Genomic DNA, 13841 nt, shown 5'->3' on the forward strand with positions numbered 1-13841 from the left:
ATGAAATGATTGGCCAATATTGCCTACGAGGTTGTGGTAACACCAGAACTGACATTCAGGTGTTTTAATTTGTTGGTTAGTGTTACTAACACATGGAGAGAAAAAACAGTGTTGCACTTCGGTGTCCTCTTCCCCATTCAGGGACAAAGTCTCACTACCATCAGAAGAAATGACGTCAGTCTCTGGGAACTGGTCTCTTTAAAACATTCTCTCCTGGATTTGACATTCAGAATTGTTCTGTGATTTCATTATAAATTGGGAAATCTACTCCCATTTGCTCTAATATATTCAGGTAAGATGGGTTCCCACATCGGATTAATAAACTTGTGAATATCACACAGATTTATTAATAAAAGAATTGGTGCCAAAAACCTGATTAGTTCAGAAGGAATCCTATATTTTGGGTAGTTTTGTTTTCAATCTTTATACACTGTGTCCTCCGTGGGTGTGAACAGTGCAGAGAAAATAACAGCTCAATTTGGCTACCAAATTCTTGGGTGACTTTTAGGAGCTTACAAGTATCATTTTGGAAGCAGGTAAATGACATTCTAAATCCAGCTGAGAAAGTTACATTTTGAGCAAACGTGATATAAGTTTAGTTCTTCCCCATTCCAGAATTTTGGCCACATGAGCAACTCAGAAACATGGAAAGCATCAGAAGCATTAGGGTGATGGGGGTCCAGCTGCTCCAACGTGACCTCCAACTTGGGATTGTTTATCTCAAGAGATCTATCTGCAGGGGTTTCTATTAAAAAAAACTCTGTCGTCCTTTAAAATGGGTTTTTATTGTGTCAATATCTGGAATAATTTGCCATTTTGAAACTAAGAAAATAGGTCTCCCCCAAAGGACACTATGTATAAATCAATTAAATATCAAAATCACATAAGAGCAAAGATGTAGTGTGTGTAAAAACTATAAAAATGGAAACAGTTAAAACAAACAAAACAGGAGAAAAACCAAAAAACAGAAAACTCATGGGAACACAAGAGTTAAAAAAAAAAAAAAAGGAAAAAAGACAAACCAACCCCCAACTGGAAGAGAAATCCTCTTTTCCGTTTGAGATGTGGGTTGAAGGGCTCTCACCTTTGGGCTGCGTTCCCTCAACGTTGAACTGAGTTTTGTTACAACACTGAACAGGTTTTACAAGCGGAAGCCCTGAGTCCCGTGGGGGCTGGGTTTGTGGAATCTCTCTGAAGTTGAGACCGTGCTCTGAGCAGACTCTCTCTGTGATCAAACATCCGGAACTTCTGTACTGTCTTGAACTCAGGCCTGACCCCTTCCTCTTGCACCGAGAGTTATTTTCAAGGACACTCCAGGCCTTGAGGCAAATGGCCTTGGGGTTTATCTACCCTCCCAGTGGGTCTGGCGCGTCTGAAGATACATGATTCTCATTTTGAAACCAACCAATGCCTCTCAGCTCTAGGAATCAGCATAGGTTGGCTCTTTTTTTTAAAAAAAATACAAATTGTTTTAAGTTAGAATGAAGTTATTCAATTCTAAATAACTTATAAGTGTCAGCACAGAATCGGGGAGGGAGTGATGCCTTTTTGGCTCAGGCTGCTGAGGTCCAGGGTGTCGACAACTGTGTGGTCCTAGGTGAGCTCTGTGGGGGTCTGCAGTGGTGACAAGGGTGGCTGGAGTCCTCAGCAGGTCCAGGGGCTGTGGATCAGGGTAGGCGACAGTGATGGCTGGAGCTGGTGCTGTGCACACAATTGACCCTGGGGGCCAGCTGCAGGGGCCGACTGCAAACCCACGTAGAGTGCAGGGGGAGGCAGGGCAGGTGGCAAGGGCAGCTGCGGGGGCCCTGACTGTCCCTGCGCTCTCCCAATGACGGTACCATCACCCATTGGGCAGGCACATGGCAGCGGAGGTCCGTGACTGGCGTCTGGCAGGTGGTGTGCAAGAGCACGGCTGAGGGACTAGCCCTGAGTGTGTGCGTTGGCCGTGGGGGTCTAGTCTGGTGACTTGTTGTCCTGCAGCTGTAGCATCGTGGGGCAGGGGACTGGAGGGGAGCAGGTGCTCAGGGGGCTTGGGTCTGGGGACGTGAATACTGCGCAGCAAAAGCTGGTGAGGTCTGTGGGCTCTGTGTGGCCACTGGTTTCTTTAGTGGGAAAAGTGGCCAGCTTGGTCTGCAGGGCCGTGACTGGGACCTATGATGGTCCTGATGTTGTGCCTGGTCTTGGTGACCCTGCTTTCTTCTTTGTTCCCACGTGTCTCTAATTGTCTTGGCCTGGCTGACTGGGTGGGTGAAACCAAAGCAGGTCTCTCATGCGTGTCCTGAAAGGCTGGGGAATCTCATCGCCTCCCTTCCTCCTTCGTTCTCAGCAGGAGGGACTGTCTCTAGCTGGGGACCTCGCCCTTCACACTGGCCAATGCCGGCTTCCGGGACGGGGTGATGCAGGCAAAACCAAGATGTCTTCCTTTGTTGTCGGGTGTGGTTATATCAGGTTATTTGTTACACTGTGTTGTTGCTGAGGTTCCTTACAGAACACTCCCAGGGCTGTTGTTTGTGGGCAATTGTCTACTGGTTGAGTGTTGTGGTGGGGGGACAGGCTGGGGTCTTCTACACTGGTTGCATGTGTGACTTTCTGCTTGGAGACTTTCGTACCTTTGCTGCGCCTCGGTGTCCTCCCTTGAAACACGTTAACGTGATGGCACCTCCTTCCCAGGCTGCTGTGGGGGTTGAGTGAGAGAAGAAGGCAATGCTTGTGCAGAATAGCATTGAGCACAGCACTGCATTTTATTTCATGCAGATCACGGTGGTTATGATGCTTGGCAGTGCTCCTGCACCAGGGCCTTTTGCTGCCTGACCTGATGTTTATAAAAGAAACCAGTTTTGGGGACGCCTGGGTGGCTCAGTGGGTTGAGCGTCCAACTTTGGCTCAGCTCATGATCTTGTGGTTCATGAGTTCAAGCCCTGGGCTGACAGCTCGGAGTCTGGAACCTACTTCAGATTCTGTGTCTCCCTCTCTTCCTGACCCTCCCCCACTCACACTCTGTCTCCCTCTCTTTCAAAAAGAAATAAACATTAAAAAAAAAAAAAGAATGAAATAAACCAGTTTCTCCACCAACCAGTAAAACTAGGAATCATCTGGTGTGGAGAGCCACAGTCACAGGCACTGAAGGCTGGTCCAAGTCTGACTCCTGACTCTGTCCCTTGCTGGGCTCGTGATCTTCCGTGAGCCCCTCAACCTCTCAGCACCTCAGTGAAAATACAGGGTCACGATGATAAATGGGAAAACGTATACACACGGGCTAAGCACATGTGTAGGCTTAAGAAACAGTTATTATTTTTTCTCGAAGGATCCTGTGATATGGAGAGAAGCTTGGTGGATTATCTTTTCAGATTTATTTCCAACCCAGGATTAATTAAGCCATAGTTTGTTAGAGCTGAAATCACAGACTTCTGAAATCATTGAGCTCACCGTCCTGACTTTCATTTATAAATTATAAAAAAAAACCTTAAAAATAAAAAGGGGTGCCTGGATGGCTCAGTTGGTTGAGCGTTCATCTTCAACTCAGGTCATGACCTCGTGGTTCCTGGGTTGGAGCCCCGTGTCAGGCTCTGTGCTGACAGCTCAGAGCCTGGAGCCTGCTTGGGATTCTGTGTCTCCCTCTCTCTCTGCCCCTCCCCTGCTCACATTGTCTCTCTCTCTCTCAAAAATAAATAAAACATTAAAAAAATTTAAACACATAAAATAAAAATTACATGTTACACAGAATACATATTTGTGACAAAATTTGAAATACTATGAAGCACACAAAATTAGATGTTCATCTTTTCTTCCTGAAGTTAATCCCCATTAATAATTTGATGTGTCACCTCCAAGATACTTTTTATATGTTTACATACACACATAATTATACATACAAAACACATGCAGCTTTATTTACATGAATAAATATATTTATTTACAGAGCGATGTATATGTTTCCATATTTCTATATAGCTTTGGAAATTTCTGTCATAGAAAAGTCCTTTTCATTTCAATATTTTAAACCTACCTCATTCAATTTCACGACTGCAAAAAGCCACAGTGTGGGGATCGAGATATGAGGATGCCCCAACCATTCAATGCTGATGGCTGGCTCTCCTCTGTCTGCACGGCTTACTTGTCACAACACTACCATAGTGAGTGCCCTCATAGCCACCTGTTGTGTGCACATATAAGAGTATTTTTAAAGGATAGGTGGAAGACGGGGAATACTAGATCTAAGGTTATATAGTTTGTACATTCTCACAGATAACTGCTAAATGGGCCCCAAAAGATAGACCCAGTGGAAATTCTCATAATAAGACATGTGCGTGATTGTTGCTTCATGTCTTCATTTATTGATTCTGCCTTTCCTAAATTTGATTTCTTATTATTTTGAGAGAGACAGAGAGACAGAGAGAAAGCAGGAGAGGGCAGAGAGTGGAGAGAGAGAAAATCTCTAGCAGGTTCTGCACCCTGGTACAGAGCCCGACATGGGGCTTGAGCCCAGAACTGTAAGATCATGACCTGAGCCTAAATCAAGAGTCAGATGTCTAACCGACTAAGCCATCCAGGCATCCCATTTCATAAATCTTTTTAATTTTTCCAATCTGATGAAATCAAGATGATATTAAAATTTTTGTTTGTATTGTTTTGGAGGTACAATGAACCTTGGAAATTTCCATGTGCTTTGGCTAGTGATTTTTCGTTACGAATTACCCTTTCAAATTATTAACCTATTTTCTCTGCCGTTTTAAAATGATTTGCTAGGTTTTTATTTTTTATGAACACTGATCTTTAGTTTGTTATATGTCCTACAAATATTTTCTCTTTTTCTCCTTCTAAAATGCTGATTTCTTTAGTTCTTATTCCATTTTACAGAAACGTTAATATGCTATGGAATCAAGCCTCGTGAAGTTTTCTTTTTGGGCTTCTAAGTTTTCTGATTTTTTTTCCAAGACAAATTCTCTTTACCCCAAAGTTATATAAATATATTCTATATATTTTCCAATAGTTTCCCAATGATTTTTGTTTAGAACTCCAGATCATTTGAAATTCATTTTTCCATATGGGTGGGTATGGAATCTGGATTTTTTAAATCAGTAGTTGTTTCATTTTACAAGTAAAACTTACCCTATAGTCTTTTCTGTCTGATTCCACTGCCATGCATGTGATCTTTGCTTTTTCATCTTCTATTACAAGCTTTGGAAGCCTCAGAGAGCTTACGTGATTTTCTCAGAGGAAGGCTTCTCAGCTGGGAGCAATTTGTTTCCACGTTTGGCAATGTCTGGAGACATTTTCGGTTGTCACTACTAGGGGAGAAGCTACTGGCATCTAGTGGCAGAGGCCAGAGACACTGCTAAATAAACAAGGAACAAGGCAGTGACCGCCCCTCCCCGCATCCAGCACATACAGCACATACTGCAAAGAATTTCCCCATTCAAAATGTCAACCTCATTCGATTTCACAAGACTATGAAATCTTGTCTTAGAGCCATTGTGGCATATGAACATAGGTCTGAGAAAAAAAATTCTACTTGGAAAAGGTATATGAACATGTTTTAAAAGCAGTATTTTAAATTGCTGGATTTTCGTATCTGTTGATAAAGTCTCCAAAAGTAGTTTTATAGAGGAGCTAATGGTCATGATGAGCTGGCTGTGTGACTTTTCACACAGACATCCCTTTTTAAATATTATTTTTTAAATGTTTATTTATTTTTGAAGGAGAGAGAGAAAGACTTGAGCAGGGGAGGGAGAGAGGGAGCCCCGGAATCCAAAGCAGGCACCAGGCTCTGAGCTGTCAGCACAGAGACTTGACACTGACATTCCTGGGCTCGCTCCACAACAGGAATATTTTATTCTCCCTGACATTGTTTGTTCCTTTGAATGACAGCTGCATATACTAATTGTGAGCTCTTTTCAGAGCTCTGGCTGTGAGCAGACCAGGTGGGGCGGAAGTTTTCAAAGCTGACTTTCCCTCCCCTATTCACGAGAGTCAGACGGAGGGACATCTGAGTGAGTGAGCATCTCCAGGTTGGGGACCCAGTGATTTGTACTTTTATCAGGTGAACTGAATGGTTGTGAGGATGAGCTGGACATCCTGTCCGCCGGAGTAGGAGCTCCAGAAATGGCTCTTTCCCCTGAAGGGAATTTAATCCTGAGGATAAAGTCGGACTGGGACTTTTGGGGTTAACGATTTCCCTGTATCCACCAGCACCAAAAAAATGTTGTAAAAAGATGATTCATAATAACCACGACCTCTCTGAGGTTTTAAAACTTTATAGGGGAAAATCAAGGAGGGGGGAGTGAAAGAAACAAGCACGCGGGTTGCTCGTTTCTCTGGCTGCTAATGATAGTTTATGTGGGTCCAATTTTCTTTCATCTCAAAATGGATTTAAACATTAATTAAGTATCATATGTCTGGGTTGCATTTAACAAACAATATATAAGCCTAGAGAATGAGATCACATGGATGTGGTCCGTACGATGCCAAGGAAGTGCTGTGAGTCACCTAATGCTGCCCACGGAGGCATTTTGCAAAATACTCTGATAAAGGAACTTTTCCTCACTTATTGAGATGGTTAGTATATGAGGCCACTCAACCCAGCAATAAAAGAGTTCCGAGAAGCACAGTGAAGGACTTGAACTTCCAAAACTGCTTCAGATGTAGCAAAATAATTTTCTTAGGCACGCTTATCAGTTAGAAAGCAACAACAAGAAGCAATCACCCTGATGTCCTTAGATGTTAGCATTCCCAGTTCATTGTATCTATCATCAGATTGATTACCTGAAGAGTGCGTCAAAGAAGGAAGGAAAATTTGAAGTGAAGTGACAAAACCTGAATGTGTGCCTGCAAATCATGAAGGAAGATAACTTGGGTTGGAAGAATTATTAAAAAAAACAACAACAAAAAACCTGAGAGCTAGTTAGACACAGGGCCCTGGTGGAGAGCATTTTGGCAAAAGAAAGTGAAAGCTTAGGGACTCGGTGACATCTATACCCACTCGATCTGTCATCCAGATCTAGCTAAAGATGGGATGGTGGGCACAGGAGGGCTATTTCTTCCCGTGCTCATGGACCATGGAGACGATCAGGGTCCCAGGAGCCCTGGTCTGAGCACTGACTCACAACTCTCTCCATAGCCACACTCAGAGTGTGTGGATTCTGGCTGGGGCAGGAGGTCTGGCAATTTGAGAATGACATCAGAAAAAAGGAGGATCCTAGGATTTTCACATAGGTAATAAATCAGCCGGAAGGGGGCGCCTTAAGTCATTAGTCATTAAGTCGTGCCAGCAACTTAGAGTGGCATTTCCTCAGCTCTCTGACATAACTGAAGAGAATTGAGATTGTTTTAAACTCCTTAATTGTTTAAAAACAATGATGACTTCAACCCATTTTTGTGCAGATTGTAACATATCGTATAACTCAACAAAATAGAGCACTAAAGTATAACCAAGAATGCTTGCTTATAATCATTTCTAGTTCTGGGGATTCTCAAAGTCGATCCATCTTTATCACTGCATGATGACTGAAGATTATAAATGGATTTTAAGAAAATTTTTAATGTTTATGTATTTTTGAGAGAGAGAGAGAGAGCAGAGGAGGGTCGGAAGAGAGGAAGACAGAGGGTCAGAAGCAGGCTGCGCTATCAGGGCAGAGCCCAACACGGGGTTGGAACCCAGGCATCAGGAGATCATGACCTGAGCTGAAATCAAGGACCAGATGCTTCGCCAACTGAGCTACTCAAGTGCCCCTAAATGTGATTTTGACATGATAAGCTTAGACTAGCTATCTACTACTCATTTATTTTGTTTGTGTTGGAGCCTTATGTAATATTTTTTGTTGGAAAAGATTTTTTGTTCTAAAATTGTTTTAAAATCACTGGGTGAGATGGTTTCTATAATCTCTTTTCTAACATTATATCTAGTTTCTTCATTAAAAGAATTAGAAAATGTCTCATACTTTCCCCTTTTGAGAGTTTGGAACTTTTGCTAGCAGGCAGGAGCGCCGTGGCTGGGGATCTATTTAGTCCTGGAGCTCTGGGGAGAATCAGGCTCGGTGAATCCATACTTGGGGTGTGGGATTAGGGAGGGTAGCATGAAGCAGGATATATTCTTATGCAGAGAGAGGGAGCCTGGATGAGAGAAGGGATCAACTGGAGACACAGCCCAGCAGTGGTAAGCGCTGTACCCTCAATGGCGGGGGCCAAAGTGCGTGGCTGTTCAACTCTGGGTTTTGTTGTTAAGTTTATTTATTTATTTTGAAAGAGAGAGAGAGAGAGCAATGAGAGGAGAGAGGGGCAGAAAGAGAATTCCAAGCAGGCTCTGTACTATCAGCATGAGCCCGACTTGGGACTTGATCCCACAAACCGTGAGATCACAACCAGAGCCAAAATCAAGAGTCAGATGCTTAACTGACTGAGCCACCCAAGTGCCCCTCAACTCTGCTTTTTTAAAGAGATCACATTTAGGGGTGCCTGGGTGGCTCAATTGACTCAAGTCCCAGCTCTGCTCTCACCAGCTATGGGCCGTTGGACGATCTTCTGATTTTCCCTTTTCCTACCTATAAATGAATAATAACACCTTCTTTGCAACATTGTTGTAAAGCCTTTAAAGCAAATATTATGCATGAGGTATGCAGCGTGGTGCCTGGCATCCGGAAGCCATGTAATACGTTGTTGGTATTTATTGTTGCCATTTTTACTGGGATGAATTTGTAGGCTTGAGGTGGAGAAGACTAAACATAAATCTGACTACTTGGAAATTTGCTTTTTCACATTTCAGGAAAAATGTCTGAGTTTGAAGCTGGCGGTGACCTTGACAACAGACTGCACTCTTTGAAGCAGCACCTGCTAGCAAGGTCAGGTTTAGGCAGACCTGCCTGGCCCTGGCTCTGAAGCCGTGCTCATGCACTGTCAGTGTGGCAGCACTGAGCCAGCAGGACACTTGGCAGCTCTTCATCTAATAACCTGTGTGGGCAGCCGAAGCAGACACTCTAAGGCCATACGATATGATTGTGTTGATTCAATCAACAGGGTGCCTACCAGGAGACTTCTCTAATAAAGCAAAGATTTTGAAAAGACCCTCCCCGTTTTGCCACATTGAGAACTGTCCATGTGTCGTATCTTTATGTGATGGAAAAATGCGACATGAGAATATCTATAAAGTTATCTAAATATTCTAGGAAAAAATACTCTCATTTGTTTTTTTTTCCTCTTTAAGAAATTACTCCCCTTCCAGAACATCTCTCTTTGCCCTTTTTCTTTCTCCAGTAGAAAGTGAAGGGGAAGGCAAGGATGTTCTCTTGTTCAACACGTGTAATACGAAGTAAAAGGATTCTCCTTTCCCCCAAAAGAGTCACCACTTACTACCCTCTCTTTTATTCTTTCAATCTTGCAATTAATTACAAAATTAAACAGTCTTAATTCAGAAATATATTTCTAGGGGCTCAGTGGCTAAACGTCCAACTTAGGCTCAGGTCATGATCTCACAGTTCATGGGTTCGAGCCTCACATCGGGCTCTGTGCTGACAGCTCAGAGCCTGGAACCTGCTTTAGAGTCTGTGTCTCCCTCTCTCTCTGACCCTCCCTTGCTCACTCTCTATCTCTCTCTCTCAAAATAAAATAAAGACATAAAAATATTTAAAAAAATTATTTCTAGGAGCCATCCGAGGTGAGCAAAAACATCCTAAGTATCAGGTGAGTGAAATGGTTACAGAAATTCCAGTTCATCCTGAGAACAATTATCTTCTGTAATCACAAATACCGCGGTCGCAGTGTATTAACACATTTATAGTAAGTTTCGAAGGGGAGGATCAAGGCTACTAAATAATTTTTACTGAATATTTTTAAGTTATAAACGGAGTTGAATAGAAATAAGACCAGAAAGAAATCTATCAAAATAGTAACCAAGTAGTTTTTCTCTGGAGGGTGAGAATTTTGGTTATTTATTATTTTTTTTGTTAGTGTCTCTATTTTCCAAGATACTTAGGATGAATATATTTTACTTTTGCAATTGCACAAAAACAAAATAAACTTTTTTTTTTAATTTCAGAGAATATTCCCAGCCTTATTTTAATCCAGAGAAAGGCAGTGCAATTTAGGGACAGGAAGAACCATACGGATGACCTACCTCAGGGCAGAATGCATTTGCTGAAGGACGGCTAATTCAGGAATGCTGTCACCGCAGCTCAGATACTGAGGAAGGCAGGAAGCAGGACTCTGACCACACTCTCTTCCCCTGTAATCAGCCATCATCGTGACAACAAGCTTCGCTGCCTCAGGAGTACATCCTTCCGCAGGTGCTTTAATCTATGGCTACTGTTTTCCTTGATGACGCAGTGGAGTTCCCTGTGTCCCCAAGTGTAGCCTCCCCTCCTTGGGACTACGGGCAATTTTAGCTGCTGCACAAGCTACTGAATAATACAATGGTGTTAAATCGTACTGAACCACAGGATGTTAGTTTCCTATCGCCACTGCGACAGATCACCACAAATTTCATGGTTTAAAGTTGCATAAGTTTAGGGGCAGCTGGGTGGCTCAGATGGTTAAACATCAGACTTTGGCTCAAGTCATGATCTCACTGCTCCCCATCCAGCTCTGTGCTGACAGTGCGGAGCCTGGAGTCTGCTTTGGATTCTGTGTCTCCCTCTCTCTCTCTCTCTCTCTCTCTCTGCCCCTCTCCTGCTTGCTCTCTGTCTCTCTCTCTGTCTCTCAAAAATAAACATTAAAAAATTAAAAAAATTACATAAGTTTATTCTCTTACAGTTCTGAAGATCAGAAAGCTAAGATTAAGGTGTTGATAGCTGTGTTCTTTCTGAAGATTTCAGGGGACAATCTGCTTCCCTGCCTTTCCCAGCTTCAAGTGGCTGCCTGCACTTCCTGGATTTCCTGCATTTCCTCTCGGTCGGTTGATCGAGAGACCAAGCAACATGGAGTCTGCTTAAGATTCTCTCCCTCTACTGCTCATTCTCTCTCTCTTTCAAATAAAATATGTATTATATCAAACATAACATATATATAGGGCGCCTGGTTGGCTCAGGTCAGTTAAGCATCTGACTTTGGCTCAGGTCACGATCTCATGGTTTGTGGGTTTGAGCCCCGCATCAGGCTTTGTGCTGACAGCTAGCTCAGAGCCTGGAGCCTGCTTTGGATTCTGTGTCTCTCTTTCCCTACCCCTCTCCTTGCTCATGCTCTCTCTCTCAAAGATAATATATAAACATTAAAAAGTAAAAATACAAATAAACATAAAAAATATACGGGATGTTCCACAAATTTGTAAGTCATCCTTAGGCAGAAGTGATGCTGATCTTCTCTAATTCCAACTTTAGTTTATGTGCTGTTCCTTCCAGTGAGCACTGGAAAGTGCTTGTTTTGCTCCGAAGGGCCCATCGTATTCCAAATAAGCTAACTTTCTGAGCTCAGTTGACTGAGGTTTGGTTAGGAAAGCAATCACACAGATTAATATGACAAAGAAAAACCAAACCAAACAAAACAAAGCTTAACCAACCACCAGACACAGAAATGGACCCATGAATACAGAGAACAAGCTGACAGTTTGCCAGAGGGGAGGGGTGGAAAGATGGGAAAACGGGGAAAGGGAGTAGGAGACACAGGCTTCCGGGAAGGGGATGGACAGGTCATGGGAATAAAAGACACGGCACAGGGAATCAAGTCAACAGTATGGCGATCGCGTCATGTGGTGACACGTGGGAGCCACACTTGTGAACACAGCATCGTGTATAGAGTTGTTGGAGCACTATATTATACACCTGACATCAATATAACACTGTGTCAGCTGTCCCTCAATAAAAACGTGTTTTAAATGGCAAAGGTAGGAGTTGCTGGAAAAAACGTATGGGTGCTTCTATTTATACTTCACACAGATTCTGAATGACTGCAAAATGTTGTCATTCTTCTTATCATCTGGATTGGCTCTGTAGGAGACATGATGATGCTGATAGAGATTTTGTTGAGGCAGAAGCCTGTCACACCTTGACGCTGACCCGGGAAAATATTTCGTAACCCTCAAGGTGTGAATACCAGCGATCTGTTTTCACTGTACCCCAAAGCACTCCTGAAATCCCCTCCAACTCAAAAATGTAATGAGAACCATATCAGTGTTTTGAAATCTCTAAATATCAGATTGAGATAGGAAGAGTGAGGTATTGTGCAGTTAAGTTGATGGAAAGAAACTCAGAGAAACTGACGTTTCTCCCTAGAGCAATATATACATCAGAGAGTGTCAGCACGGAATTCAGCTTTGGGTGGGACTAGCAATTAATCAAATTAATGACTCCAGGTTGAGTGTTTTCTTCTTTCAAGTCACTGTGCTAAGCACTGACAAGTTAAAAGGTAAAAGCCCAGACCATGGGTACTTACTACTCAGCAGTAAAAAGGAACAAACTTGACACAGTTAACATTTAACAATATGGATGGATCTCAAGTGAGTGAAATGTACCAGAACTTCAGATACTGCATGACCCCACTGACACAAAGTTACAGAGATAAAAGAACTGATTGCTGGTTGCCAGGGGTTAGGTTCAAGGAGGGTTGGGGAGCGGTAAGAGTGGTATTTACATATATAGGGAAAGCATGAAAAAAATTTCTGTGATGATGGATCGTTCTAGATCCTAATTGTAGTGGTTGTTACACAATCTACACATGTGATAACATTGCATTGGTCCACATGTGCACACACGTAAGTGCATACAAAAGTGTGTGTAAACCTTCTAAGATCTGAGTAAGATCTGTGGAATGTACCAAGGTCAGTCTCACGGTCTTGAGAGTACACTAGAATTAGGTAAGATACTACCTTTGGGGGAAGCTGAGTGAACAGTATGTGGGAACTTTCTGTACTATTTTTGCAATTTGACATCAATCCGTATTATTGCAAAATAACGATTTTGAAAGATTACACAATAAGAAAGGCATAGAATCTATTCTCAAGCCACTTAAAGGGCATTAGGGAGATAGACTAAAGAGATAATTCAGGAGCATAATAAAAAGTGATGTGGGGCGCCTGAGTGGCTCAGTTGGCTCGATTTTGCTTCAGTTCACGAACTCATGGTTTGTAAGTTGGAGCCCCGCATTGGGCTTTCTGCTGTCAGTGCAGAGCCCATTTCAGATTCTCTGTGCAGCCCCCCCCCATAAATAAACATTAAAAAATATTTTAAAAAGTGATTTGGAAAAAGTATTAATTTGGGGGCATGGGGTTCAGGGAAATCTCAAAATTGATGGGGTTTGGGCCAGACTCTGGAAGGAGTGGGAAAGTTACACAGGAGGAGAATGGGAAGTGGTTAGAGATGAATAAGACCCTGGTGGTCAAGTAACTTCCTTGCTCTTGGATTAGCCATTATTTTAGTCTGGTTTCGCCTCTCTGAAGCTAATTGTACTTCCTGAAAGAAATGCACTGAAGACTTTACATTTGACATGGATTTGTATTAGAAATTAATGTTATTATTTACCTTGTTCTATACAAAATATTAATAGGATATTTAGACTTGAGAAACTATAGTCCCCTAGTGAGCCTGTTACAGGATTATGAGTTTCCTGCTTTGTGTCAGTGCAAGGGTGAGACAAAGAAACAGAAACATTGTCAACTTTTCGATAACTTTGCGTTACAAAGTCTGTATAACCAAGTTCCTCACTAGTGGATTGCTAGACTCTATGCTTTCTTGTAAGCAATCCTGGTGTTTCAGACAAAGGAATGAAAAATGTGTTATTGGTGACCTGATTTGCTATCTTCCACTGATCTGAATTTTTTTACCCAGCTTTATTAAGATATAACTGGCATGTCACATTGTATAAGTGTAAGATATACAACTTGATGATCTGATACACTGTATGTTGTGAAATGTTTGCCACCA

General features: G+C 42.5%; 1 protein-coding gene and 1 non-coding gene across 2 annotated transcripts in view; both read right to left on the reverse strand.

Moving 5' to 3' along the window:
* Positions 1 to 10376, reverse strand: part of LIPM (lipase family member M) — a 30799-nt gene extending 20423 nt beyond the window's left edge. Inside the window, exon 1 of the mRNA XM_029931687.1 lies at positions 10106 to 10376. Within this exon, the coding sequence (XP_029787547.1) occupies positions 10106 to 10230 (125 nt within the window). The 5' untranslated portion in view covers positions 10231 to 10376. The remainder of the gene's footprint in view (positions 1 to 10105) is intronic.
* An 848-nt stretch (positions 10377 to 11224) lies between these two features.
* On the reverse strand, positions 11225 to 11331 carry LOC115286157. Its single transcript, XR_003905908.1, has one exon. It is a non-coding gene; the product is annotated as a U6 spliceosomal RNA (small nuclear RNA).
* Positions 11332 to 13841: the final 2510 nt, after the last annotated feature.

This window comes from Suricata suricatta, chromosome 2 (genome assembly GCF_006229205.1).
Source record: "Suricata suricatta isolate VVHF042 chromosome 2, meerkat_22Aug2017_6uvM2_HiC, whole genome shotgun sequence".
NCBI classification, from domain to species: Eukaryota; Metazoa; Chordata; class Mammalia; order Carnivora; family Herpestidae; genus Suricata; species Suricata suricatta.